General features: G+C 39.8%; 1 protein-coding gene across 15 annotated transcripts in view; it reads right to left on the bottom strand.

Annotated features, from left to right (window-relative positions):
• AIG1 (androgen induced 1) overlaps positions 1 to 25,155 on the bottom strand; it is a 240,202-nt gene that overhangs the window by 118,044 nt on the left and 97,003 nt on the right. Inside the window, exon 4 of one of the 15 annotated variants that reach the window (XM_025422449.3) lies at positions 18,939 to 19,256. The exons of the other annotated variants lie outside the window; for them this stretch is intronic. Within the exon in view, the coding sequence (XP_025278234.1) occupies positions 19,230 to 19,256 (27 nt within the window). The 3' untranslated portion in view covers positions 18,939 to 19,229. Of the gene's footprint in view, positions 1 to 18,938; positions 19,257 to 25,155 lie in introns of those variants that run through there. 15 annotated transcript variants of the gene reach the window in all.

Genomic DNA, 25,155 nt, shown 5'->3' with positions numbered 1-25,155 from the left:
TTTTGTCTTTTTCTCCACTAGGTAGTAAGATCCTTAAAGTCAGCAATAGAATATGTATTTATCTTTATATCTCCAGGCACTCCAACAGCATTTAATAGCCTGCCATAACTATCTGTACGTTGATTAATAAATGGAGCCACAATATAACTAAACACACAATTATATTTAAAATGGTACTATGATAGAATATTTAACACATTTTCCTTAAAAACCTACCTTTGCTGTAATTTTACTGCAAAGAAGCAGAAGCCCCAGGAATGACGTCAGGGGTGTAGAATCCAGTGTGACTATTTAAGGCTCCATTCTGACATTTGTTAAGACTTAGGATCACGATGCTTTTTAAGGAGCAGATCCAGAGATGACTGCTTCGTGCTTCCATTTCTTCCCCTCCATCACATCCCACGCAAAGCATAGGCTCTACAGATTAAATCTGCCTTTCTTGGTTTCAAAGCAGAAAGTCTTTCTGTTATGCTGAGCTGCTGCCTTATGAGAATAGATGTTTGCTGGGCAGACAGGCCTTTAAAATTCACTTTAATTTCTATTGTTTGACTGTTCTCTGTGCTGGTACCTCGCCAACAGGAGCTTCTAAGTTTTGGTCCAAATGAGAGCTAAACTCAAGGGCCCCTCTTGTCTCAGGCATACCCACTTAAAGCTCTTCTACATTCATACATCTTACCTTTTCTCCTCAAGATTAGAGCACCATCTGGTCCCACATTTACATTTTATGACTCAGGCTTAAGGCCTGAAGAGGTGTCACCATAAAGTAAGGAGATATCTCCCCTAGCATATCAAAACTCATAATCTGGTCAGTCCTTTGCTCAGAACTGCCACCTTTCAGAATTGCCTTAGGCCCTTTTCCTATCCATGCCCTCACCAGTCTGGAGCTCTAGATGGTTCTTTCCACCCTGACTTTTCTTCTCTACCTTGTGGGGCAGAGAGGGGCACAAAACCCAAATCAAACTTTGTGCAGGGCAATGGGGAGCTGAGGGCTGATCATTTTCCTCCCTCCCTGTATGCTCCTTTCTGTCCTAGGGCGGCTGGCCTTAGAGGAGTGTGTGTGTGGATTTAAGAAATACAACTGCTGAGCTCCAAAGATTGCAGTATTGCTGAGAAGAGAAGATGGATACGAGAATGAACTGGAATCATTAGGCAAAGTACTTGGTCTTTGAAGATAGGTGGAATTTGAATTATTGGTGGCTTACCACTGCTTCTCAAGCCAGGCCAGTTTTGCTCTCCAGGGGACATCCAGCAATGGCTGGAGGCATTTTTGGTTCCTCACACTTTGGGGCAGGAAGGGTTATTACTAGTGAGAGGAGGCAATCAATGTTGCTAAAGGTCCTACAATACACCCCCTTCCCCAGAACTAGCCTAAATATTCAATACTGCTTAAGCTAAGACATGCTGGCCTAGACAAAGGACATTCAGAACAGGTAGGTGTCACACTATAAGAAAGGAGGAAAACATAGAAATTAACTTATTGTTGGAACTAAAAATAGTCATTCAGATGACATCTCATCAACCTCCCCTCTGCTAATGTTTGCATATGAGGCACTTATGCAGACATTTTCACATATAAATATTCTTTTACTCTTGGCATAGAATATAAGTAGGAGACCTGTGGCTGGCTTTTGGTGCTCCCTGAACTTGGTTAGTCCACTCTGGTAATTTTTTCACTTTTTCAGAATCATATGCTCTGTAGCTCCTTCATGGCACGAGTCACCACAAACATTTGTGCCATTCTTATCTGCAATATGCCTCTCCTATAATGGTATTAAGTTTCACAAGACCGGGGATGGGGTCTATTGTGCATCCCATTTGTTCTAGGACCCAGCCCAGGATGTAGTATATAGAGGAGGAGAAAGGCAGCTAAGAGAGTAAACGCTGGCATCAAACTGCCTGGGATTCAATCCACACTCCACCTCTAATCCATGGTGCAACATCAGGCAGTCACTTTACTTTTGCCAAGACTTAGTTTCCTCATCTATAAAAACAGGGATACAAGGCGCTTGCCTCACAGGTAAGTTAATATGTGCAAAGTGCTTAATGAATATTTGATGGTGAGTGAAGCCTCAAAAAGCAAACAAAGATGGGGTTGAACATCTGCCTGCAATCCAGCAAAACAGAAAATGAGCAATAAAGACAAATAAAGAAAACACCTGGCTTTGACTTTGCAGGAGTTTCTAAATGTAATATTTTTTCTTTTTTGTGATGTAACAAATGTGGAAAGCTGTTTATTAATATTTACAGGCAAAAGCAGTGAAAGCCTTAACAGGATATACATCATGGCCATATTGATTTTACTTCACAATAAATGTTCTACTCAGTGTCTCTGCTACGTCCAGTTTTCTCACTATATTTATTACTATAGGTTAATTTCATTTTTTATCGTCTCCTGATAAAAACTGATTTATGGCACTATGGTAAGTCAATCTAAAAAAGAAATTTAGCAGTTTTCTGTGGTTAAACACCACTGGTATAAAAGTTACTTCTTTCAGCATTCTTACATTCTTCTGTATCCTAGGGCTCTTTCAAGCCCACAAAGGGTTTAAATCTTAATTGTTCTGTAATTGATATTTTCTTAAACTTTACTGTGCTCTTTAGATTTACTCTCCCTGTGGGTCTCGATCCTTTACTATCCTTCATTTTCTCTTGGTGATTTCCTGGTATATATCTTGCAGAAGCTCCAGAGAGAAGCCTGACTTCTAATCACTCATTCATGCAATTATTCACTTGATACTTAGGAATCACTTATTGAGCACCAGTGTATTCCAAACTCTGCTCCCAGCTTCCAGGATGAGCAGTAAACACACAGGTGGGGTTCTGCCCTCCTGGAAGGGCATCCCTGAGGGCAAAGAAAGACCATAAGAAAATAAAGAAGCAAATGAACAAGTTAATTTCTGATGCTACATGAAGCAAGTCAAAGGCATGATTGTATTGGTTTTTTTTATGGCTGCTATAACAAACTACCAAAACTTGGGGACTTAACACAAAATCTTTGTTATAGTTTCTGGAGGTCAGAAGTCTGACATGGGTTTGCTGGGCTACAATCCTTCTGTGTACTCTAATGAAGAATGCATTTTATTGCCTTTTCCAGCATCTTGAAGAGACCCTATTCCTTGGTTAGTAGTCCTTTCTTCCATCTTCAGAGCCAGCAATGGCCTGTGGAGTCTTTCTTACATCTCATTGCTCTGACATTGAGTCTTCTGCCTCCCTCTCCCACACCTAAAGGACCTTGTGAGCACACTGGGTCCACATATATACACCTGGATAATCTCCTTACCTTAAGGTCAGCTTATTTATTATTGATGTGCATTCCAGTTACAATCTCAACTACACTCCAGGGAATAGAACATGGGCTTTTCTGGGAGCCATTGGTCTGCCTACTACAATGATATAAGAGGGACTAGAATTTTAGTGTCTTGTTTGCTATCTACATAGATGTTCAATAAATTCAATACTTAGGAAATAGATCAGAACTATAACATTTGCTTCTTGTTAAATCATCAGAGCTGTGTTTCCTTTACTGCAAAATCAGTAAGGGGTGGAATGATTTCAGCCAATCTTTCAGGTAAACACAAAGTTGTGCCAGTGCAGGACTAGGCTCAGGAGGAGACGTGAGGCTATAGAGGAGAAGCTCCCTCTGCATTTCACTGGCTTCTCCTCTGGGGCTGGTTCTAGGCCCATCATTAGGGCATGGCTCTGGTGGTGATCTCTCAGCCCTTCCTCTCATCAGCCCCACTTTCAGAGGGCTCCACTACCTTGATTTCTCTTGGCTGTGACAATTTTCCTGAACTATAAAATGGAAGGTTTTTTAAAAAAATCTTAGGATAAGGAAACTGGATTTTAGAAGAGCTGGGGGAAATATCTGAAATGGTTGAGAAAGGCTTTTTGGTTGGTGAATGTAAGATTAGAGAGTTTTATGGGGTTGCTTTACGCAGTATGAATATGGTGAGTTTAATTTTTAATTTCTGCAATCTTGTTTGATTTTATGATGCCACTATTTTGCTGGATGCATCCAAAGCACATTGTTCTTCCTCCTCACTAAATTATAGCCTTCCGTTCCTCAAAATGTCTCATAAGAATTAAGCCTTGACAGTCTAACAAGACCTTGCATCGCTGACCCTTCCTGCCCCCCGATTATATAACCGAGTTGGCTGCTTATGTGTCACTTTGCTGCTTTTGTTTGTAATCCATCTATTTTACTCTGGATTCATGGCTGTGTTCTCCATGCAGCTGAAAGCTCTCAGCATGAAGGGAGGAAGTGGCCCATTGCTCTTATTTTGCTTGTGCTTCTGCACAATGGCTACAGAGTTCTGTGGCCAAAAGTTGCTGAATCTGATTATCTTAATAAAGGGTGTTGTGTGAAAGTGTTGCAGAAAAATATTAATTTTATTTCTTAGCTAGCTTTTACCTGCACAACCAACCATAGGCCGTGTCCACCAGAAACGTTGGGGAATTAGATTTTCAGAGAAAATTGCTAATGCCAAACCACATTTGAACACTTGAGAAGGCCAATTCTACTCATATGAGGATAAAACCCAGCAGTACATTCCTTAGCATACTCTCTCCAGATGTCATTCTCATCTCACTTTATACTGAGTTAGACCTAATTAGAAATTACCATTCACCCAGAAATTTTTATTTCTTTATAGAATGGCCACTGAAATATCTGACCTACATGGTAAATCAAATCTGAAATACCCTAAATTAAAGACATGCCTCAAAAAAAAAAAAAAAAAAAAAAAAAAAAAAAGACATGCCTCTACGAACTGCAATTCTAAGAGGGAAAAATCTAGGCAAAAAAAAAAAAAAAGTTATGTTTATGCTTAGCAAAATGAACTGTGAAAAACTGGAAATTTATTTCCTTTGTTTCCTATTTTTTCCTTGAACCAATCCTAAGGATTAAATATCAATACAATCTCATTTGCACTGATATTGTACTTTCTTTTGGAATTGGGAACAGGGAAGAACCCACCTTCCATGTCTCAGAAGGCAAGCTCTCTGAGCTTTCATTCTGCCACAGAAGCTCAAAGAACTGGCCACACCTCAGCTCCATGGACAGCTCCACAGCTGATTACATTGTGTTTATAATGCAAATTGAAGGTGTGTGTGTGTGTGTGTGTGTGTGTGTGTGTGTGTGTGTGTTGTAATGGTTACAGGAATCTAAATTGAAACTTTGCTACATGTAGCTATAATGTTCACTTAGATAATTTCTTTTTTTTGTAAACATAGTTTCTTACAAAATCTTAGCTTGCTGCTGCTATGGAAGCAATGACATTAACAGAAATAACAGTGGTGCCACAAATCTTCAGGGATTTTTTTTTTTTAATGGAAAGGAAAATTCTAAAACTAAAAATATACTTTTTATTTGCAACTATGGGAATACAAACACCAGAAAAACACAAGAGGACTGTATAATTGGGACATGGGAGGTATGCTATCTGCCAGTTTTAGGGAAAGGACAGTCATGGGATGGAATCTAAGTCTTAGTCATTACAACTTGGTCAAAAGAGAAAAAAATCTGCATTCACAGAAGAAATGATATCTGGGAGGGAGAGACAACTTCCTCAATTTGCTCCTCCACACACTGTTTGCATTACTCTTATGGGGTAGGGGGTGTTCACCCTAATACCTCCTGAGTTTATATTACTTATGACATCATAAACCCTGCTCCCCACCCCCGGCATACAGTTTTTAAACACAGATAACCACCTACCGCAGAGATACTATTGCCTATTTATTTTAACTATTAATCTTAATTGATATTTATTTTACAGAATCCATGGAAAAAAGTCCAGATCTAAAATTATTTGAAATAATAAAAGAAATACCTTCTTCTTTATCTCAGCTGTGAACATCGACACCAGTTGGATTTGAAGGCCTATTATTAGGATCAGTGGGCTAGCTCATTTAAATTGGCCTCTATTAGCACTATCAGCAAAGACCATGACATGGTTTTCTGCAGGCTCAAACTTAATGATCTTTTGATTATAGCTGTAAATTATTTATATCAAAATGTTAATTCATAAGACTTGGTTACTGAAAAATTTTTTTCCCATGTACTTTTTTTTCTTTTATATCTTTTGCTTTCTATGGATCTTAAAAGTTTTAGGGCATTATACATAGAAATGTCACTTTCTGTATTTTTAAATTCACTGTAAGGCTAAGGGAAGTTTACAATAAAAAAGCAAAAAACTGGCCTGTGTTTCTCTTATCAAATAGATATTCAATACCCCTGGAGATTGAAGAAGAGGAGAATGGGATGTATGCCCTCTGGTAGCAGGCTGAAGTAGCATTTTCATTTCTCATTTCCAAAGTTGAATATATTCTAGCATGAATGTTTTTATTCCACTAAATTTTACATCAGTTAATTGATTTAACAAAATACGATTCCAGATTTTTGTAACCGGGAAAATGTGATGGTTAAAGATTGAAGACTACATTGAGAAAGAAAGAAAAATTGTTACTTAAAATAGGTCCAGAATGACCCCATGCCAGAGTTACATCAGCACTGCACTGAAGAAAAGTTGCCTCCTCACTATTTACAATGGATAGTGAAGAATTCAATTTTGATTTTTGCAGCTGGAGCCATGTCATACATGTGGCTGTGTCAGTTTGCATTGAAGTCTGAATCTGACAACATGACTATATAAACACTTGGAGCCAGCAGAAACTTAAAAATAAAAGTTGTGGAACAACATAGCCAGATATCTGGGTCATTGAAAAGATTCAATAAATGGATAGATAGAGACAATGACTAATGGTTTAGAGGAGTGAAATTAGAGAACAATTATAGTGTATTTCCATTGGCAAGTTTATCAAACACTGATTCCTCAAGTACTTTTGCGATCCATAAATTCTCATGGTCTATGCTTTCTTTCTGCCCTGGAATCTGTAGTTTATTAAAGACTTTAGTTTGGGGAATTCTTTGCTGCTGGCTGAAAGAACGCATGCATGCCCTGGGGTGTTATAATAGCACATTAGTGCAACATTACATTAATCAATGGCACCACAGACATATACTATTTTAAAAAGAAAACAACTGCAAAATCCACATATGTGTTGTCTGGGCAAGTGAGATTCTGACTTGGCAAAACGTCACATTCCAAATTCAGCCATCCTGAAATAAATCCAATTTGTACACTTTACATCAACAATAGAAAACACTGATTGAGCAAAGGTAAGGTATTTATGCATCCATCATTTATCACCGGAATATATAATACAAAAAGAATGAGATATGATGCCAAAGAGAAACATTCCTTTAACATTAATTAGCAAGCTTCTAAAGATACCAATCAAAAGGATACACACAGGCAGATCTGAGTCAATCAACACAATCCAACAGCTCTGTGCATACAACAGGAGCCAAGCCACAAGCACTACAGTTTTGAACACCTGCCAGAATGTCACCCTCATGTGGCTCTGTGTTTTTATCCAGAAGAGGCTTGGAAGAGATTATCTGGATAATTTGTACAAAGCGGATTTCACGTTTTGCTACTCAGGCCTAGGTTCATGACTGGTCTGCTCAATCCTTTAAGCATGGACTGGGAATGAAGCCACAGATGGGCTCATTTTCCAGGGAGACCGATTACCTGCCCATAGACCTGTACTACACCAGTACGCTGCTTCATGGGGTACATGAAAGGCACTGGAAATATGAGCCAAGAACCTTGCGGTGACTTCAGACTAAAGTCTGTGTGAGGCATGCCTCTGGTGAAACCAGTGAAGATACATGATCAGAATGAGGAAACAATCCAAAGGTAAAATATACGGTAAGTGAGTGGCTAGCCTAATTTCCATTATGTGAAACTTCCCTTCCACTAGCTAGCCTTGGATTACTTGAACTCTCTGAAAATAACTCCTTTCACTTTCTCTTGTTTTTATCTGAAAGTCTATCTTCTCTCTGGAACTCTTTCTCTTTGTGCTTATCTCCACAGAAGACATACTTCTCCACCATCCTAAGGACAATCCTTGACCTTTGCTGTCAACCTGGACTCCTCATATTGTTCAGAATCTTGTTCCATCAATTGTTTCTGTGGGACATTAAAGAAGACTATAAATTCTGTGTTGTTCCTGTTGTTGAGAGGTGGCATCAAGCTCCTTTCCCCTTGAATCCAATTTTGCCTATGGACTTTGGTCGATCAATAAGATGCAGAGGAAGTAATGCTCTGGGCTTTTGAGGCCATCCCTTAAGAAGCCTTGCAATTTTTCCTGGACCTCTGGGAGTACAAGTGGCCACTTAAGAAGTAGGAGACTGGTGAAGACATATGTAGGTGCTCTGGTCAACAGCCCCAGCTGAACACAGCCATCCAGCCATCCCCATCAAGGCACAAGACATGCCAGCTACAGACTACTGAGTGGTGGAGTACTTCACTCCCCTGAGTAAAGACCACTCTGTTGATACTATGTGGAACAGAAAAATCACCCAGCTAATCACTGCCTCAATTCCAGGTCTACAAATTCCTGATACAGTATGGTTGTTGTTTTTGAAAGTCACCAAGTATTGGGGTAGTATGTTATGCAGCAATCAATGATGGAACAGAGTTCTTTTCATTTTTCCTTTTTCATCAGTTCTTTTACCTTCTATCTGATAGAAATCTGCCCAGTTCTTCCAGTGTAAAACCCTCTCTCAATCCTACCATAGAATACAATAAAGCTCTGCTCTCCTCAATGCTAACCATCTTCAAAAGACTAGTCTATACCACTGCTTCTGTGTCCTCATTTCCCACTCTTTAAACACACGGCAATCTGGTGTTCACAATCTTCATTCTAAAATGGCAGGATTTCAATGTTGGAAGGGACCTTAAAGGCCGCGTCATCCAGCCATATGTTCTCTCCTGAATTCCCCTCCATAAGGTCCCTTCTTAGTAGTAGGCGTCTTGACGATGCTCTAACAACTCAAGGAATGCAACACTTGGTGCCACCCAAGGATGCTCATTCTATCTTTGGATGTCTAAGATTATGAGGAAGTTCTCTGATTCTGCACAGAATTCTGTCTCTGTAAAGCTGCCATCCACTGGTCCTAGTTCTCTTGCTCCTAATTTTATAGAAAAAGCCTAACCTCTCCAATTTGGAGACAGCTGAAATCACCAAGGTAAGACATGAGTTAGGTGGTGGCAGAGGAGATGGAGAGCAAAGAATGTATCTTATGTTTATTCCAGTTGAAGACATTTTACGGTTACTTAAATCTGGATGCACCTCAAATCTATGTATAAAGTCACAGGGTGAATCCTATAGTCACTTTTTTTATCTTTCTCCAACGTCATTTAATTTAAATCTTGAACTGCCATTCTATGTAGTTGTGGGAAATGTGGAGACCACATAGACAGAATGATACAGCACAAATGATGGTTTAGGTGGTTTACTGTGAGGTCAGACTGCGGGGCTAGAATCCTGGCTGCAGTATTTTCTGGCTGTGCGACCTTGAGTAGCTCAGCTACTAAAACTATGGCTTCTTCCAGGGAAACTCAGTTCAGTTCAGTTCTCTCATTGTCAGATTCAAAATTCAAACAGTCAAATTAGGATTTTGCCCTTCCTTCTCTTTTTCCTACGGTAGGACCTGAATTCTAAGAAGACCCATATGTGCCCTGGCATCAGGAAGGAGACATCCAGTCTGCTAGCCCCCATTTCTGCTGATCTTTGCTGGGGGTGTTGGCGCACACTGTTATGTCACTGACATGGCTTCTGTTTCCACAGACTCCAGCACATGGAATCCACATCACATCAGCTGACGGTGTCCCTTCTGCAGGACACTGAGGCCTTTGGGAATCCCTCCCAGGGCAGCCTCTGGGGACACAGGGAATTTTAAGATATTTTCCATGTAGCCTAAACATCTCAAGTAGTCATTGCTGCTTTTCCATTCCACCATCATGCTGCTGCAAGATTTCCCTATTAGGTGGGGCCTCTCCTGGAATGACAACTGGACACAAACCCAGGTCCTCTGGGATTTCCCCAAATGCTTCTGGGGTTTCTGTTTTCTCTCATCTCCAGGAGCACCAGGGCATGGCGTACCTTCTCAGGGTACTTCAGCATCTCGACCTCAGATTCTTCTGCTCATAGCTAAAATGTGATTTCCTGTGGAACACGAGGTTTCTCCGACCTCACCCTTCATTCTCCTGAACTCTACAAAATTGTCAGGCTTTGGCTCTTGATGGGCGAAGCAAACTTTGAAGGCGTTTTTTTCAAATTTATCTTTGGAAAAATTCGGTCTTGTAATTAACAAAGCAAAACAGAAGAAAATCAAAACCAACCCTGGCTCCAGAATCTCTGTCACATGACCCAACTGTACAAGTCAATAGCCAAGAATTTGCTTGTTTTCTGCAATTAGCTTGTCCCTGAAGCTAAAAGCCTCAGAGATATGAAGTAAAAGAGAATTACCAAGAAGGAGAAAACATTGGTTAGAGTTTTAAAAGCCAGTCCCATCATAACTACACTTGATTTGGTAGTGCTTACTTTATTCCTGAAAGCTGTCATTAAATTAAATTGATGGTACATCTTACATCAGAGGCACAGTAGGAATGAGAGGGAAAAGTAATCCAGTTTCTGTGCAACTTGGTGTAAGGGGTGGTGAAGAGGGTGCAAAGCCAGAACTGAATAACCTGGATTTAAATGCTAGGTGTCCCTGAGCAAGTTACTAACTTCCTCATCTGTTAAATAGTAATAGGAATAAAAATAAACTCATAGTTCCTATGAGGATCACACAAATTCCCTCATGGAGAGAACACTGGAACTGTGTCTGGAACAAAGCAGATAACCAAGTAACATTAGTTATTATTCTGTGTTGGTTGTGGAGACAGGTATAGAGGTGAGGAGAATTCTACTTATCAGATTTATCAGATTTACAGCTAACTTGCTAGTTCCTGAGATGGAACTAGACACATGTTCTTCTTCCTCCAAATCATTATGCCCATCCACTGGGAACCTAGACTCATAAAGCATGGATAGAAATGCCCGCCCTCCCTAGGAATGGAAAGTTTCCCCAGTTCCTCATCAAAGAAGAGAAGTAGGGTTACTTTTTTTCACCATTCTAGGCAGAGTAGAGAGTGGTAGAGAAGTCCACAGCCCATGGATTTCTAATCTGATTGACAGAAAAACAGCCTCTGCATCTCTTAGATGATTTGAGGAGTCACCTCTACTTAGAGAGCCCCTGGGGCTAGTCCTGACTGTAAGTGACCCACAAAATCCTTTACAATTTATAGCTTAAAGTCAACCGCAAATTTAAATTTATAGCCAGCACTGGTGCCTAAATCAAACTGCTATGTTGCAATGAAGTTATGTGGGTAAGCTTTATTTTTATGGCTTACACACTTTAGCTACTTTAAGGGAACAGGCTAGGCATCAAAGGACATCTCATAACAAAGCAGTATTTGCTTGGGCTTCCTAGTGGAATTATCCTGTGGACATTTTGCAAATAAAATGATTCACCTTATGGGCTGGAATAGCAATATGTAGATGGTAGTGACATCTACTGAAATGGAGAACAGGGAGGTACGTGGGAGTAGTCCAAATTCAGTTTTGGATGTGTGACACAAAAAATACCTACGAGAAATCTGAGTGGAGGTATCAGGTATGTCCAGAACTCAAATGAGATATCAATATGAGAGTTATGTTGACTTTTGTTGGGTGAAATCATAGAACAAGAAAAACACCTTCAGGAGAGATTGTAGGAAGAAAAAATCCAGGATTGGTCCCAAGACGCCACAATATATAAACGTTTAGGAGAGAGAAACCTGCAAAGAAAATGAAAAGCAGCCGCCAGGAGAAAACCAGAAGCCAAGAAGAGAGAGTTCCAAGGAAGAGGAAGTGGCTAGTTAGGTAAAATACTGCTTAATGAGTTAAGGGAAGTGAGGAGTAAAATATGGTCATGGAATCAGTCAACATGGTGACTATGAACCCTCCATATTGAACTGGAAGCAGTTTAGGTGGAGTGGTAGCAGGATTCTGATTTAGAGTGAGTTACAGAGTGAACGGGAGTCAGGCAGTGGAGACAATCTGTGGGGACAACTCTGTGGAGAAGCTTAGGCTGAAAGAAGTGGAGAGAGAAAGTAGAGATAAGTAAGCTCTGTGAGCAAAAGGGGTGCCAACAATTCAGTAGGCAGAGAGGGACAAGGATACAGAGGTGATCACATCAGGGATTCGCGTTGTTTTCAACATCGCCTGAAATCATTCTGCTGTTTTCACAGTGCTGTTGTTGTCATAATCCTCTACTCTAACAAAACTGGCCTTAAAAAATTCTTTATTCTCTTCAGTAGCGAATTCCTCATCTATCTACAGCTGCAGCTAGCAGTGTATGCAGCTGACTACCCACGCTAACCTCTCTGTGCTCCAACACTGTATCTGGAGATGGGCAGCTCATGTGCAGTCTCACCAGGGTCTCAAAAACATGTTCCTATAAAGGGAGAAATTTTCTCATCCAGGCCCTCTTTGCTCCCCTATTTCCTTTAATGGGGCATCCAGATACTCACACTTAAAACCATATTTTCCTTTTCTGTCATCAGGAAGCCATCTCATATTCTCTGGCTTGGAGACTTTCTCTTGATGGTCCCTTGCCCAGACCACTTTCCCTACCACTTCCATCTGTCAAAAACCTACCCATCCTTTAAAGCTTATGACATGTGATCCAGGAAACTCCACTGATCCTTCTAATTTGATGTGATCTCCTAACAGTTAAGCCCTTTTTGTGTGCTTCTCTTCAATTAGATTTATTGGGGAAACTGTCTTATCTGCCTGATTAGACTTTAAACTTACTAATTTTTGCATCCCTTGCATCACTAGATACAGGCACTCACCAACTTTTGTTTAACTGGCCAAAAGCAAATTAATAAATTCTTTAGATGAAATGAGGTTTTTTTTTTTTTTCCAGTTGTATGCATGCAGAATAAATAATACACTGGAAACTTAAGAATGCACTCAACTGGAGTGCAGAAGTGAGCTCATATGAACATTAGGGCACTGCCAAAAACTGCTTTTCTTTCCTGGAACAAGTATTTATTTAACTTTTTATTATGGTATGGAGTATTTCAAATATACATAAAAGTAGAAAGAATAGCATAATGAACCCCCATGAACCTATGATCCGGTTGCAACAACTCACAATATCTTCTCAATCTGATTTTATCTATTCATCAATCCCTCCTATTTCTTCCTGAAGTATTTTAAAGCAAACTCCAGACATCATATCATTTCACTTATATACCTCAGTAAAAATCTCTACCAGCTGAAATTTGGTTTATTATTTAACCACATGTCAAACCTAATGAAATTAATTCTAATTACTTAATATGATTTAATATCTAGTTTTTGGTCATATGTCCTCAATTTGTTGCAATCATTTTATTCAGAGAATACTTAATACTTATAGCCCATTTAAAGGCAATTTAGTTTTAGACATTAACTCTTGATTCTTTTAGCATATGTGCTGGAAGAGGTTAAGGAAAAAGGAGATACTCAATTTCTGAATTACTTAGTTTCCTTGATTCATTTTCTTCCCTCTTCAGCTACTGCTGTTTTATATCTTACTCATTATCATGTTCATAAAAAAATGGGAAGGAAAAGAAAGTGTGGCAGAAGCTACTATTTATTGGTTCCCCAATATCTTTTGTCCCCTTTCTCTAGAAGAATAGAAGTATCATCACAAGGCTAAAGATGACATTTCCTATACTCTGTTGCAGTTAGATAGTCACAGGACCATGCAACTTTTTGAGGTCAAGTGATGTGTGCAATTTCTGGGTCATGCCTTTAACTGGAAAGCTGTGTGCTGGCTCTTCCCTTATACCCCCTTTTTAATGGCTTAAATGCAGATGTAGTGTGGTAAGCTAACTGCCACCAAGCAGATGATGAACAACCCTAGAGGATCCAGAAGCAACCAGATGAAAGAGCCTGGAGCCCTAGTTGACCTCATCAGGAAGAGTTGGCCTGCCAACCTGCAGACCATCAGTTTTAAAGTACTGTTATTTTGGTGTCTGTTAAAACAGCTGTCCTGATATCTTAATTAAGTTAGAAGGTAAAACTCAACAATGTCAGTATTATAAATCAAATGAAAGTTTTCTAGAAATCTAATGAGAGTTTCTGTTCCCTACATCACAGTCAAATGCTCTTTGCGTACATTTCCAATTATTACTAGCTATCATTCCAGTCTGGAAGCATGATAATCAACTGACATTAATTAACTCATTGTATACCACAACAAGCAGCAAAGTAGAAAGACTGGCTGGATTTGGTTCTAGACAAATTTAACCTTCCCTGCTACTTCCTAGCTATGAAGAAGCTATTAAAACTATGTGACACTTTAAATATCTTCAAAATGGGAGTAACAGAGTTCCCTTGAAGATTAATTAGAGAGAATAAATAAGTCTGCATCCATCAGAGGAGGGAACACAGTACTTGGCACAGAAAGGGTATCCAGAAAACGTTAATTTCATTCCCTTCGGCTCCATGTGTACATAAGTCCTAAGGGTCTGATATTTTCCAATAATCTACTATTCTATAGTCATTCATGTCTCTAGTACTTACCTCAAACAGCAAAAGTTATTGAACACTGATAGGGGCCCTGAGATTTACAAGGCCAACACACTTACAGATGAAAACCTTCTTTGAAGCATTATATGGTGCTTAGAAAGAAGCAGTGTATTAGTGTGATACTAGCCGATAGAGCACACTATCCTCTCATCTCAGGGTTTGTCTCCTTTATGTAACACAGAGGTTCCCAGAGCATGAGGCTCTGCTCCATCCAGTTATTCAAGGGTCTGGACTGGCAGAGTCACTGGCCAGCCTGATAACAAGGGATGGGAGGATTATGTGGGAGGCATTTACAGGCCAGGCCAGGAAGTGATTTCATAACTTCCCCTCACATTCCACTCTCCCTGAGTCTTACCCTGAGACCTAACTGCAAGGGATGCTGGCAATTGTGGTCTGGTGAGTGCCCAGGAAGAAGAGACATAAATGTGGGGATCAGCTAGCAGGATCTGTCAATAAGCAGTTACCCTGAAAGAATTTACTCAACTATTTTATTTAGCTTCGACTTGAGTACTGGGAGAATACACTTAGAAAATCTTGGCCAAAAACTCGAAAAGCAGTGTCTCACCAAAATCCTTGCATGATACAAGAAATGAATTTAGGGAAGATTTTTTTTTTTTTTTTTTAAGAATTGATCAGGCAAAAATCTCCTGAACACTTCAAAGCGACTTCAGTAAGTAATACTAATCACTTAAAAAAAAAAAGTTTTAAGGACAGAAAACCCAAATCATTTTAGTCAGAAAACGACTCAAGCGTTGGATCATTTTTCTCTAGGAAAAAACAAGCACTTTTGTTTAGCGAAGGATTTGAACTTCTAAGGGATTTTCAAGAGTCATTAACTTCACGTCTTTTCCTAAACAATGGTGTCCTAGTTACTGGACCAACAGCACACAGGTGGCCCAGAAACCACACATGCATTGGTCACAGCCTCTGTGAGAGTCTCTCAGACACATGGCGAAACCTGCTAAGAGGCTGCAGACGATTATGTTTCATTATAATGATATTTCCAGAAATAAAGAGAATTACACATTAATAAAGCAATGGAACTATGCGGGTAACCATGACAACTGCTGCAAATTTAATAACATTTTATACTCCTCAAGAGTTTCTTTTCTTTTCTTTTTTTTTTTTTTTATTGCCAGAAAAATGAGAGAAGTTCTGACAAAGAGCTAAGAAGCACTATGTCTCTCATCTGTACCCTCACAGTTCCAAAGATGTCACGGGTATGCTCAGCATGTGATAATATTGACTTCACAGCAGCCTCTGGAAACGCCCCTCCTGGTTCCCACATGTCTATTTATCTTGAAAGATGGTTACAGCCTGGAGCCCACAGTCCAGTGTCTTTAAATGACATCTGGTCAGAGAACTGCTTCTCCAAGTCCCATTTCATTTGTTTTCAAAATACACTTCTCTTTTTGGTTCTCACCAAAGCCAATGGCTCTCATACATGTCTACAGAAATTTCTGGAGTTTCCTAAATAACAAAATCAAATTTTGAAACATTTTATTTTTTAAAAGATTTTATTTTTAAGTAATTTCTACAGCCAACCTGCGGCTCTAACTCACAATCCCGAGATCAAGCATCACACTCTACCGACTCAGCCCGCCAGGCGCCACTTAGAACATTTAAAAAAAAGACATAATCTAAATTATGCCGCCTTCCAATTAATCAAATCATCTTTCTGCTTTTGTTGTGCTGACAAATGAGAAGTCACAAATGAGAAGGATTATTTTAAACTTTCCCTTCCTCCTTCCTCAACTCAATAAGTACATAAACAAGTAATTCTTTTTTTTTAAAGATTATTTATTTATTTATTCATAGAGACATAAAGAGAGAGAGAGAGAGAGACGTAGAGACACAGGCAGAGGGAGAAGCAGGCACCATGCAGAGAGCCCGACGTGGGACTCTATCTAGGGTCTCCAGGATCACTCCCTAGGCTGTAGGCGGCACTAAACCACTGCACCACCGGGGCTGCCCCAAGTAATTCTTTTTAACATTCTTCTGCATAATCGCCTATGATCTGGCCTTATCATGTACAGATTAACATTCAGGTCAATATAGAAGATATATCCCGGATGATGGTACCTTCAGTGGCAGAGAGAAGACCAAAGGCCAATCCCAGGTAGCTGGGAAGCTTCTGACCCTCCTAAAGACCTATGTCAGAAATAGTGTCTCTTTCACTGGGAGAAAATGATAGTCTCGAGGGGTTGAGGTCGTCAAGGAAAAATTATCCATCCCTCAGGTACCGTTACTCCATCTGCCCATGTTTCTGGTTCAGGTGAAAAACGAAGCAGTTCATCTTCCCTCACTCCCAAAGCGCCATATAGGTGAGATTATGTTATTGTTTTTCACTATTTAGGCAGGCTCCTCTTCTCTCTGTGGCTCGTCCCCATTTTGCAGCTCCTGGGCACCCATGGCAGTCACTGTCCTTCTCTGATGGAACCTCTGTGAGCCCAGGATGTTCCTTCTTCCGGGAGTGCTCTTCTCTGGGGCTCCTCCACCCCCTTCTTCCCTGGGCTAGTTTCCTGTGCCCATGACCTCCTTCTCTGTCTTCTCTCTTTAGTGTATGCCCTAGCCAAAACGCTATTCCCAGCCTACGCCTCCCTCCTAAACCCAGGCTGTCCCTGTCGCTTCTTCCCCTCAACCCTGAAGTGGGAAGCCTTCTAAAACGACTCCCTGATCCCACTTTCCCTCTGTTTAAAATCCTCAACAACTCCCCAAAGTTAGTAGGATCACGTTCCATCTCCTTGGCCAGGACACTGGGAGCTTCTGGCTCGGTCCTGAGTGACTACCCAGTGTCACCTCCTGGCACCTCTTCCACAGCAGGGTCACACTATATGCAAGTTTGTCCTGCCTCTGCTTTCCTCCACCTGGACTGCCTTTCCTTCCTTTCCCCATCTCTCTAACATGTAAATCAGACCTTCTTCCTCACACAAGCCTTTTCCATGATTTATCATTTCTGAAAGATAAAACCTAAACTAGTTTTTGGTACATAGGGCTCTTGCAGATCTCACTCCCTGCTTCCTTCTCTAACCACACCTCCATGGATGCCTCATATTTTATTCTGCTTCCAGATAATCCAGTTATTTTGAGTCCCTAAACTCAGCATGAATGGAAGCTGTTCCCCACATCATCACATCTGCTCTAAACTTTCAATTTCAGCTCCCCAAAAGTAGTCCCTGGAAATCTTCCCTCTTCTACCCCTTCTCGGAGCTTCAATGGTCTCTCCCTTGACCGGCTGTTCTTTAGAGGAACAAAACCAGTGCCCTGAGTGGTCCCAGGTACAAGAGAGTTAAGCAAATATATGTAGGGCAAATACCTGCAAAAGCATTAATCTCTTACTATGACTCTCCTCATTCCCTGGGGAGGCCCAATAGTTCTATTCACAATGGAGCATCTATTCTTCCAGCGTGAATGGACAGAGAGGATCCTATTTCTTTGTCTTTACACTCTGGAGAGTCACAGATGTGCCTGGACAGCTTGGGGCGCTGCTCCTGGAAGAAGTCATGACTAGGAGTAGCTGGGGGTCACCTGCCAAGACGTAGAGGGATCTAGCACATGTCTTGACCCTACTAGGATCCTGGAGTTACTGCAGGCTGGGGGCAGGGCAAGGGCCATCCCAGAAGGATAAAGACTTAGGTTTCTGTCCATATATTAAACTGTATAACTTGAAATTTTCCAAATAATTAGGTGGGTTAAAGAGATTTCTAAGTACAACCCCTTCACTAAAGTTATGATGTCCTCATGAGATTACACCTCATAAATAAGAATAGCCATTGGCATGTGACTCTTCAAAGCCTCATGGTCAATAGAGCATGGGATGGGCGGGAAGGGTAATTCCCTTATAAGTCACGTGTGAGTCTTCCCAGTCTTCTGCATTTTACTGATCATACTCGAAGCAATTTATTTCTCTTGTATAATCCTTTCTCTTCCTCTACTTTTTTCTTCTATCTCTTGCCAACTCACCATGAGGAAGGTTATTTCCTTGCTTTCCCCTTAACTGCCTAAAGCCTCTAATCCTGAGTTTCTACTTCTGTGAAATGGGAGTAATAATAGGGTTGTTAGGATTAAGAAGACAATATCTAGAAAGTGCTTAGCACAGCAAACAAGAGGATGTAATGCATGTTAGCTGTGAGCATTGTCCTTTATATTCCACTTATGAATGGTAAACAGAAGGAAATACAAGAAATAAATCCCTAGTAAGGAAAAGAAAAGTAGTAAGTCTGATGATACAATTAACATATAAAGGCAAAGCCATAGACTTCTTTGTCCTCTTTAAAATAACCAGACCTATACTTCTGAATTGCTATACTGAGTAAACCATCAATCAATGCCCAGGGTGGTGGAAACCAACACAATGAAGAATCTGACCAAAAAAATGGTGGGAAAGAAGGAGAGAAAACTATATTGGAAGCCACAAATAAGTTGGCTTTTTTTTTTTAAATTTCAACTTTATTCGGCCAATGTGTTCAATTTCAATATTATGGCAGAAATGCCTGAAGAACTGTCAACATTTGATTCAGCTCAAGCATCCTTCACTATCTCCCAGTCTGGAAATGGGGGGGGGGGTCCTTATTCTTCCTGCTGCAGACCACAGGCCACAGAGGAAGTCACAGAGCACAGAGGTACAGAGGTACAGAGAGAGAAGGGAGCTGCCCGTATCTGTCCTGGGTCTCAGGCAGTCACTGCTTCTTGTCCAGCTGCAATAGGGTCTATGCTGTGGCAGACACCAGAAGTCCCTGTTTAACCAAACAATTCAAGAGACATGCTCAGTCACAGCAACACTGGCATGAGGTAAGAGGGATCACATCTATTCTGACTTAGTTCCTTTCCACATGGGACAGGAGTCTTCAGGGAGTCCTGATCAAGTTACAACAGACATCCTAACATCCAAAAATGTCCAAAAAAAATCCCACAGATGGAATTTTAAAATAAGTGATAGTATAAACCTCACAGAAAGGAGACATTGCCAGCATGAGGTTCCAAATGTTTCAGTGAGCCCTCTGGAGAAAATGACATATGAAAAAGTACATCACATTTAGCAACAAAAAAGATGGCCCATAAAATAGGCTGGCCTTGAGAGAAATCCCTTTCCAAAAACTGAAAAGCAAACAAAAAAAAATGGGCTTATTTTTAATTTTTAAAAAGTTTTTAATTCCAGTTAGTTAACGTACAGTGCTCTACTAATTTCAGGTATACAATATAGTAATTTAGTAGTTCTGTACATCACCAGGTGCTCATAACAAGTACCCTCTTTAATCCCCATCATCTATTTCATCCCCCCCCCCATTTCCCCCTCTGGTAAGCATCAGTTCTCTATAATCAAGAGTTTTTTTTCTTGGTTTGTCTCTTTCTCTCTCTTTTTTTCCCCTTTGCTCATTTGTTTTGCTTCTTAAATTCCACACATGAATGAAATCATACGGCATTCTCCATTCATGTCTTTGTAAATGGCAAGATTTCATTTTTATGGCTGAATAATATTCCAGTGTATGTATATACCACTTCTTCTTTATCCATTCATCCATCAATGGACACTTGGGTTGCTTCCATATCTTGGCTATTGTAAATAATGTTGCTATAAACATAGGGGTGCATGTATCCCTTTGAATTAGTGTTTTGGATTCTTTGGGTAAATATTCAGTAGTGCAATTGCTAGGTCATAGAGTGGCTCTATTTTTAACTTTTTTAGGAACCATTATACTGTTTTCCACAGTGACTGCACCAGTTTGCATTCCCACCAAAAGTGCATGAGGGTTCCTTTTTCACCACATCCTCGCTAATACCTGTTATTTTTGTGTTGTTGATTTTAGCCATTCTGACAGGTGTGAGGTGAGATCTCACTGTAGTTTTGATATGTATTTCTCTGATGGTTAGTGATGATGAACATCTTTTCATGTGTTTGTTGGTCATCTGGATGTCTTTTTTTGGATAAATGTCTGTTCATGCCTTCTGCCATTTTTAATTGGATTACTTTTTCGGGGGGATGTTGAGTTTTTTAAGTTCTTTATATGTCCTAGATGCTAACCCTTTATTTTATATGCCATTTGCAAATATCTTCTCCCGTTCAGTAGGTTGTCTTTTAGGTTTTTTTTTTTTTTATCGTTTTCTTTGCTGTGCAGAAGCTTTTTATTTTTATTTTTTTAAGATTTTATTTATTTGACAGAGAGAGAGAGAGAGAACATGCAGGGGGAGCTGCAGGTAGAGGGAGAGAAAGGGAGAAGCAGGCTCCTCATGGAGCAGGGAGCCCAATGCAGGGCTCTATCCCAGGACCCTGGAATCATGACCTGAGCTGAAGGCAGATGCTTAACTGATTGATCCAGGCAGGAACCCCATGTGCAATAGCTTCTTATTTTGATGTAGTCTGGTAATTTATTTTTGCTTTTGTTTCCCTTGCCTTGGGAGCCATATCTAGAAAAAAGGGGCTAAGACTAATGTCAAAGAGGTTACTGCCTGTCCTCTCTTCTAGGATTTTTATGGTTTTGAGTCTCACATCTAGGTCTGAAAAAGAGAGGTTTAAATTTATGTGTGTATTAGAATGAAGTGTTGCTTCAAAAAATTTTTCTGCATTTCCAATCGATGTCCCTTCTTTATGGTGAGGATCTACGGAGTACACTAAATGTGGCATCAGAGGAGAAGTGGAAGCTCGCATTAACAAAAAGGAACATGCCAGCATCAGGAGACACAACATTGTTTTCACTATTAAATTCTAGGAGATTACTGCATAGATACTTACATAAAAAATACTGAGTAAACTAATAGGCTATATCTCCAGAGTGATTTTGTAAAACGGGCAGGTCAGACTGGCAGAAAATGCCTGGCAGAAAATATCAGCTTGACTTGTACTCAGGTTCTGCTGCAGAGTGTTAGACCATCTCAGACACATTTTTAATTTCTGAGTCTCAGCTCCTCATCTGTGAGATGGTGATAATAGTCCCTACTCCTCAGGGTCACTCCAAAGATAAAATGAGGCAGTAGAAGTAAGTAGCTGGCCCATGCCAGGTATTTAATAAGGATTTTGCCTTCCCATCCCCAGGTGTATCCTATACAGATCTTCATTATTCCTTGTGCAGATGTATGGATTTTAATATTTGTATTGTAATATTTCATAAAAATAGATGAATCACAGGTCATCTACTTATACAATTATTTCATTACCTCCCCCACTAGATTATAAGCTCCACGAGGAGTGGGGTTCTGACAGTTTCCGCCTAGCATAAGTGGTAAGGAGCATATCACACATAGTACCTGTGGCATCAGTATTTGTTGTAGGAAGGAAACAAGACTTTTTTATTGAGGACTTACTAATATGGTCTAAGAGTGTTGCTTTTTGGTGATCAGCTTAAAGCATATATGTGGCTTTAGAGACTCTCCAGGGAGAATGGTTGCTGTTCCTTTGACTAGCGCTCTCAAATATCAACATTAGATGTTCTGAACATTCACAGGCTCCTTAGATTAAATCTGCTTTCTCTCCAGCACCAGCAAGTGAAAAGTTTTAAATGACTCAAAAATGGATTTTATTGCTTTTATGTTCTTTTGATCTACAAATTTTCAACAGTATAGTGTATTTATCACTGAAAATGCACAACCATTCAGTTTCAAACAGAATGAGGACAGATTACGAGCTAGCTTCGAAAATTAATTACCACTTATATAACAAAATTTTTGTGGTAAAATATGTTCTCAGTTCCAAATGACTAGCTCATGAATGAACTTTTAAAACCCAAACCACGTGTACTTGAGAGTTGTCTACAACACACTGATGAGATACTATGAAAGATTTATCTTTATAATGTCATTAATTTTTTAAAAATGCAATCTAAGTAAAATCTGAAGTCTCTTTTTTTCCTTCCTTCTTCCCTCCCTGCCTCCCACCCATCCCTTCCCTCCCCTCCTTGTGTTTCCCAAACACAGTTTAAAAAAAAAAAAAGTCCCTGTATTCCAAGCTGCATTGGCAGAAGAAGCTCCAAAAAAGTGTTAAGACTGTGACTCACCTCATTGTAATTCTGCTTATAGAGTTTATGGAAAAGGAATGAAATCCAAGAAAATAAAATAAAACTTTAAAAATCCCACTGATAAGCAAAAATCCTTTCTGTAGGAAATAGAGTTATATAAAAAGATTTATATTTTGTTTCATATAACTCAGAGGAAACCCATATGCCCTGTTAACTGCCACCTCTAATTAGTTACAGAACATTTAACTCCATAAATATTTTTAAGGATTAATGATAATTGACACATGTATTATGCTTTTAATCTTTTAAGAAATGTTAATATTGACTCTTTTTCCTAGAATTTGGGATGGCGCCAGTATTTTGTCCCAGTTGAAAAAGAAGCAGAGATGCCATCTTGTAAGCAGCCCCTTAATGGTTAAGTCAGCCTGGTAATGTACGTTGGCCTGGGTCTGTCTCTTTGCCACATCCTCCACTTAGTTCAGCTCCAGCCATCGCCAGGGTTATTTCCCTCTTTGTGTTCTTCCATTAACCACTTTTTTTTTTTAAAGATTTTATTTATTTATGCATGAGAGACATAGAGAAAGAGAGAGAGAGAAAGGTAGAGACACAGGCAGAGGGAGAAGCAGGCTCCATGCAAGGAGTCTGATGTGGGACTTGATCCTGGGTCTCCAGGATCCCACCCTGGGCCGAAGGTGGGCTAAACCAAAGAGCCACCAGGGCTGCCCCAATTAACCACTTTCATTGAACTCCAAGGAAGCCTATAGACTAATGAATTCAAGGATTCTCAGACTAGGCTGTGCTTCCCCAACCATGTGGGCAAGTATGATGAAGAATACAGATGGTGTACAGGTCCAATCCTGGGTTGAAACCATCAGAACCTCTGAGCATGAGACTTGGGCCAATCAGGGTTGATCAACCTTAGTGTAACTTTAGTGGAAATGGAACAGCATTATTCAGACTCTAACAAATGGAGGTTGACTTTTAAAGGAAGAGAGGAGTTTTTGAGGGGGAATCTGTAAAGGTCAATTTTATGTGTCAACTCTACTGGGCCACAGGATGCCCAGGTATTTGGTTAAACATTATTCTGGGTGTGTCTGTGAGGGTGTTTCTGGATGAGATTAACATTTGAATCAGTAGGCTGAGTAAAGCAGATTGGCCTCCCCAGTGGAAGTGGGCATCATCCAATTCACTGACAGCCTAAATAGAATCACAGGATGAAGAAGGAAGAATCTACTCTCTATCTTCAATCTAGGGGTCGTCTCCTGCCCTTAGACTCAGGCTTCGACTAGAACATCTGCCATCAGCTTTCCTGCTTCTCAGCCCTTTGAGTTTGAATGGAAGCTGCACCATCAGCTCTCCTGCGTCTTCAGCTTATCAACTACAGATCTCAGTGCTTTTCAGCCCTAAAAATCACATGAGCCAATTCCTTATATGTATATACAAACAGACACATATGTGCATGCATGTGCGTGTGCACACACACATATCCTACTGATTGTGTTTCTCTGAAGAACCCTGAATAATACAAGATCATATTTCTTTCAACCATGTGTGCTAGTATAAATATGTATAAAGGTGCACAGACAATATTTGAGAGATATTTTATAACAATAAGACAAGGAAGCAGAGGGCAAAGTGCCATCATGTTAAAATAAAGATTGGGAAACTCCCTACCTAGGGCTTTGGAAAGAAGGCTCCTGTTTAATTGGAAGGAGCAGTGCAGGGATGCACAATGAAGTTTTTTTTTTTTTATAAGAAAACACTTTACATTCTTTTCACATACATATAAATAATCTCACATGATTCTACAAAATAGGCTGGTGAGACTGTGAATATAGTTTAAAGGTGAAGGTATTGTCTGATGGTATTGAATCATGATAAGCTCCCTACTTCTTTGTTATCTAAAATGTTTACTGAAAAGATAAAAGAAAAATATCATCAGTAAGAGAAAGGCAGCGCTGAGTGCCAAAGTCAGTGGGATGCAAGGACACAAGGATTCTCAGGGCGTCAGAAGCTTATCAGCCTGGGCCTTCTTTTTTCATTCTGTCTCTTGGTTTCTGTGAGCTGTGGTCTATGATATTTAGTACCAGAAATCCTGATGTTCCTTATGGCTGATGCTCCCCACTGCATTTGCCTATTTTTGTCACCCTTCTTTGATCTCTTTATCTCTTTTTCATCCCTTCTTTATTTAAGCAATTGATTAGTGCTTTAGGAAATAGACTAACAACAATCAGTCATATTAATATGATGGGGCTCTAAGCTAGGGATGAGGATTATTTTGGAAAATGTGTTCTTCAATAAAAACATTTAAAAGTGAAAAAAAAAGTGTAGTACTGCAATTTAGAGCAAATCACCTAAAAATAGATAAAGAAAATAGGGTAAGATAATGATATCTTTCTGAGTTTCCTATGTCAGAACTTTTCAATCAAACTTACCACACACAAGCAATTGAGGGAAAAAAAAAATCACAAATGAATACTTTAGCATATAACCCTAAGCAAAATCTAATGAAAAATCACCAAGCTGGATTTCAATACAAATTGTTGCATACAAAACCTGTTTTGCAAAAATGTTACTGGTTTTAATGTAAGTTGCTACGTAAAATGTGAAAAGTCTTACAACTATATTCTGTAATTTAGACTTTTAGTTTAGTTTCATGGCTTACTTCTATAATTCTACAAAATGA

This window comes from Canis lupus, chromosome 1 (assembly GCF_003254725.2).
Source record: "Canis lupus dingo isolate Sandy chromosome 1, ASM325472v2, whole genome shotgun sequence".
NCBI classification, from domain to species: domain Eukaryota; kingdom Metazoa; phylum Chordata; class Mammalia; order Carnivora; family Canidae; genus Canis; species Canis lupus.
This window is presented reverse-complemented; position numbering and strand designations above follow the sequence as displayed.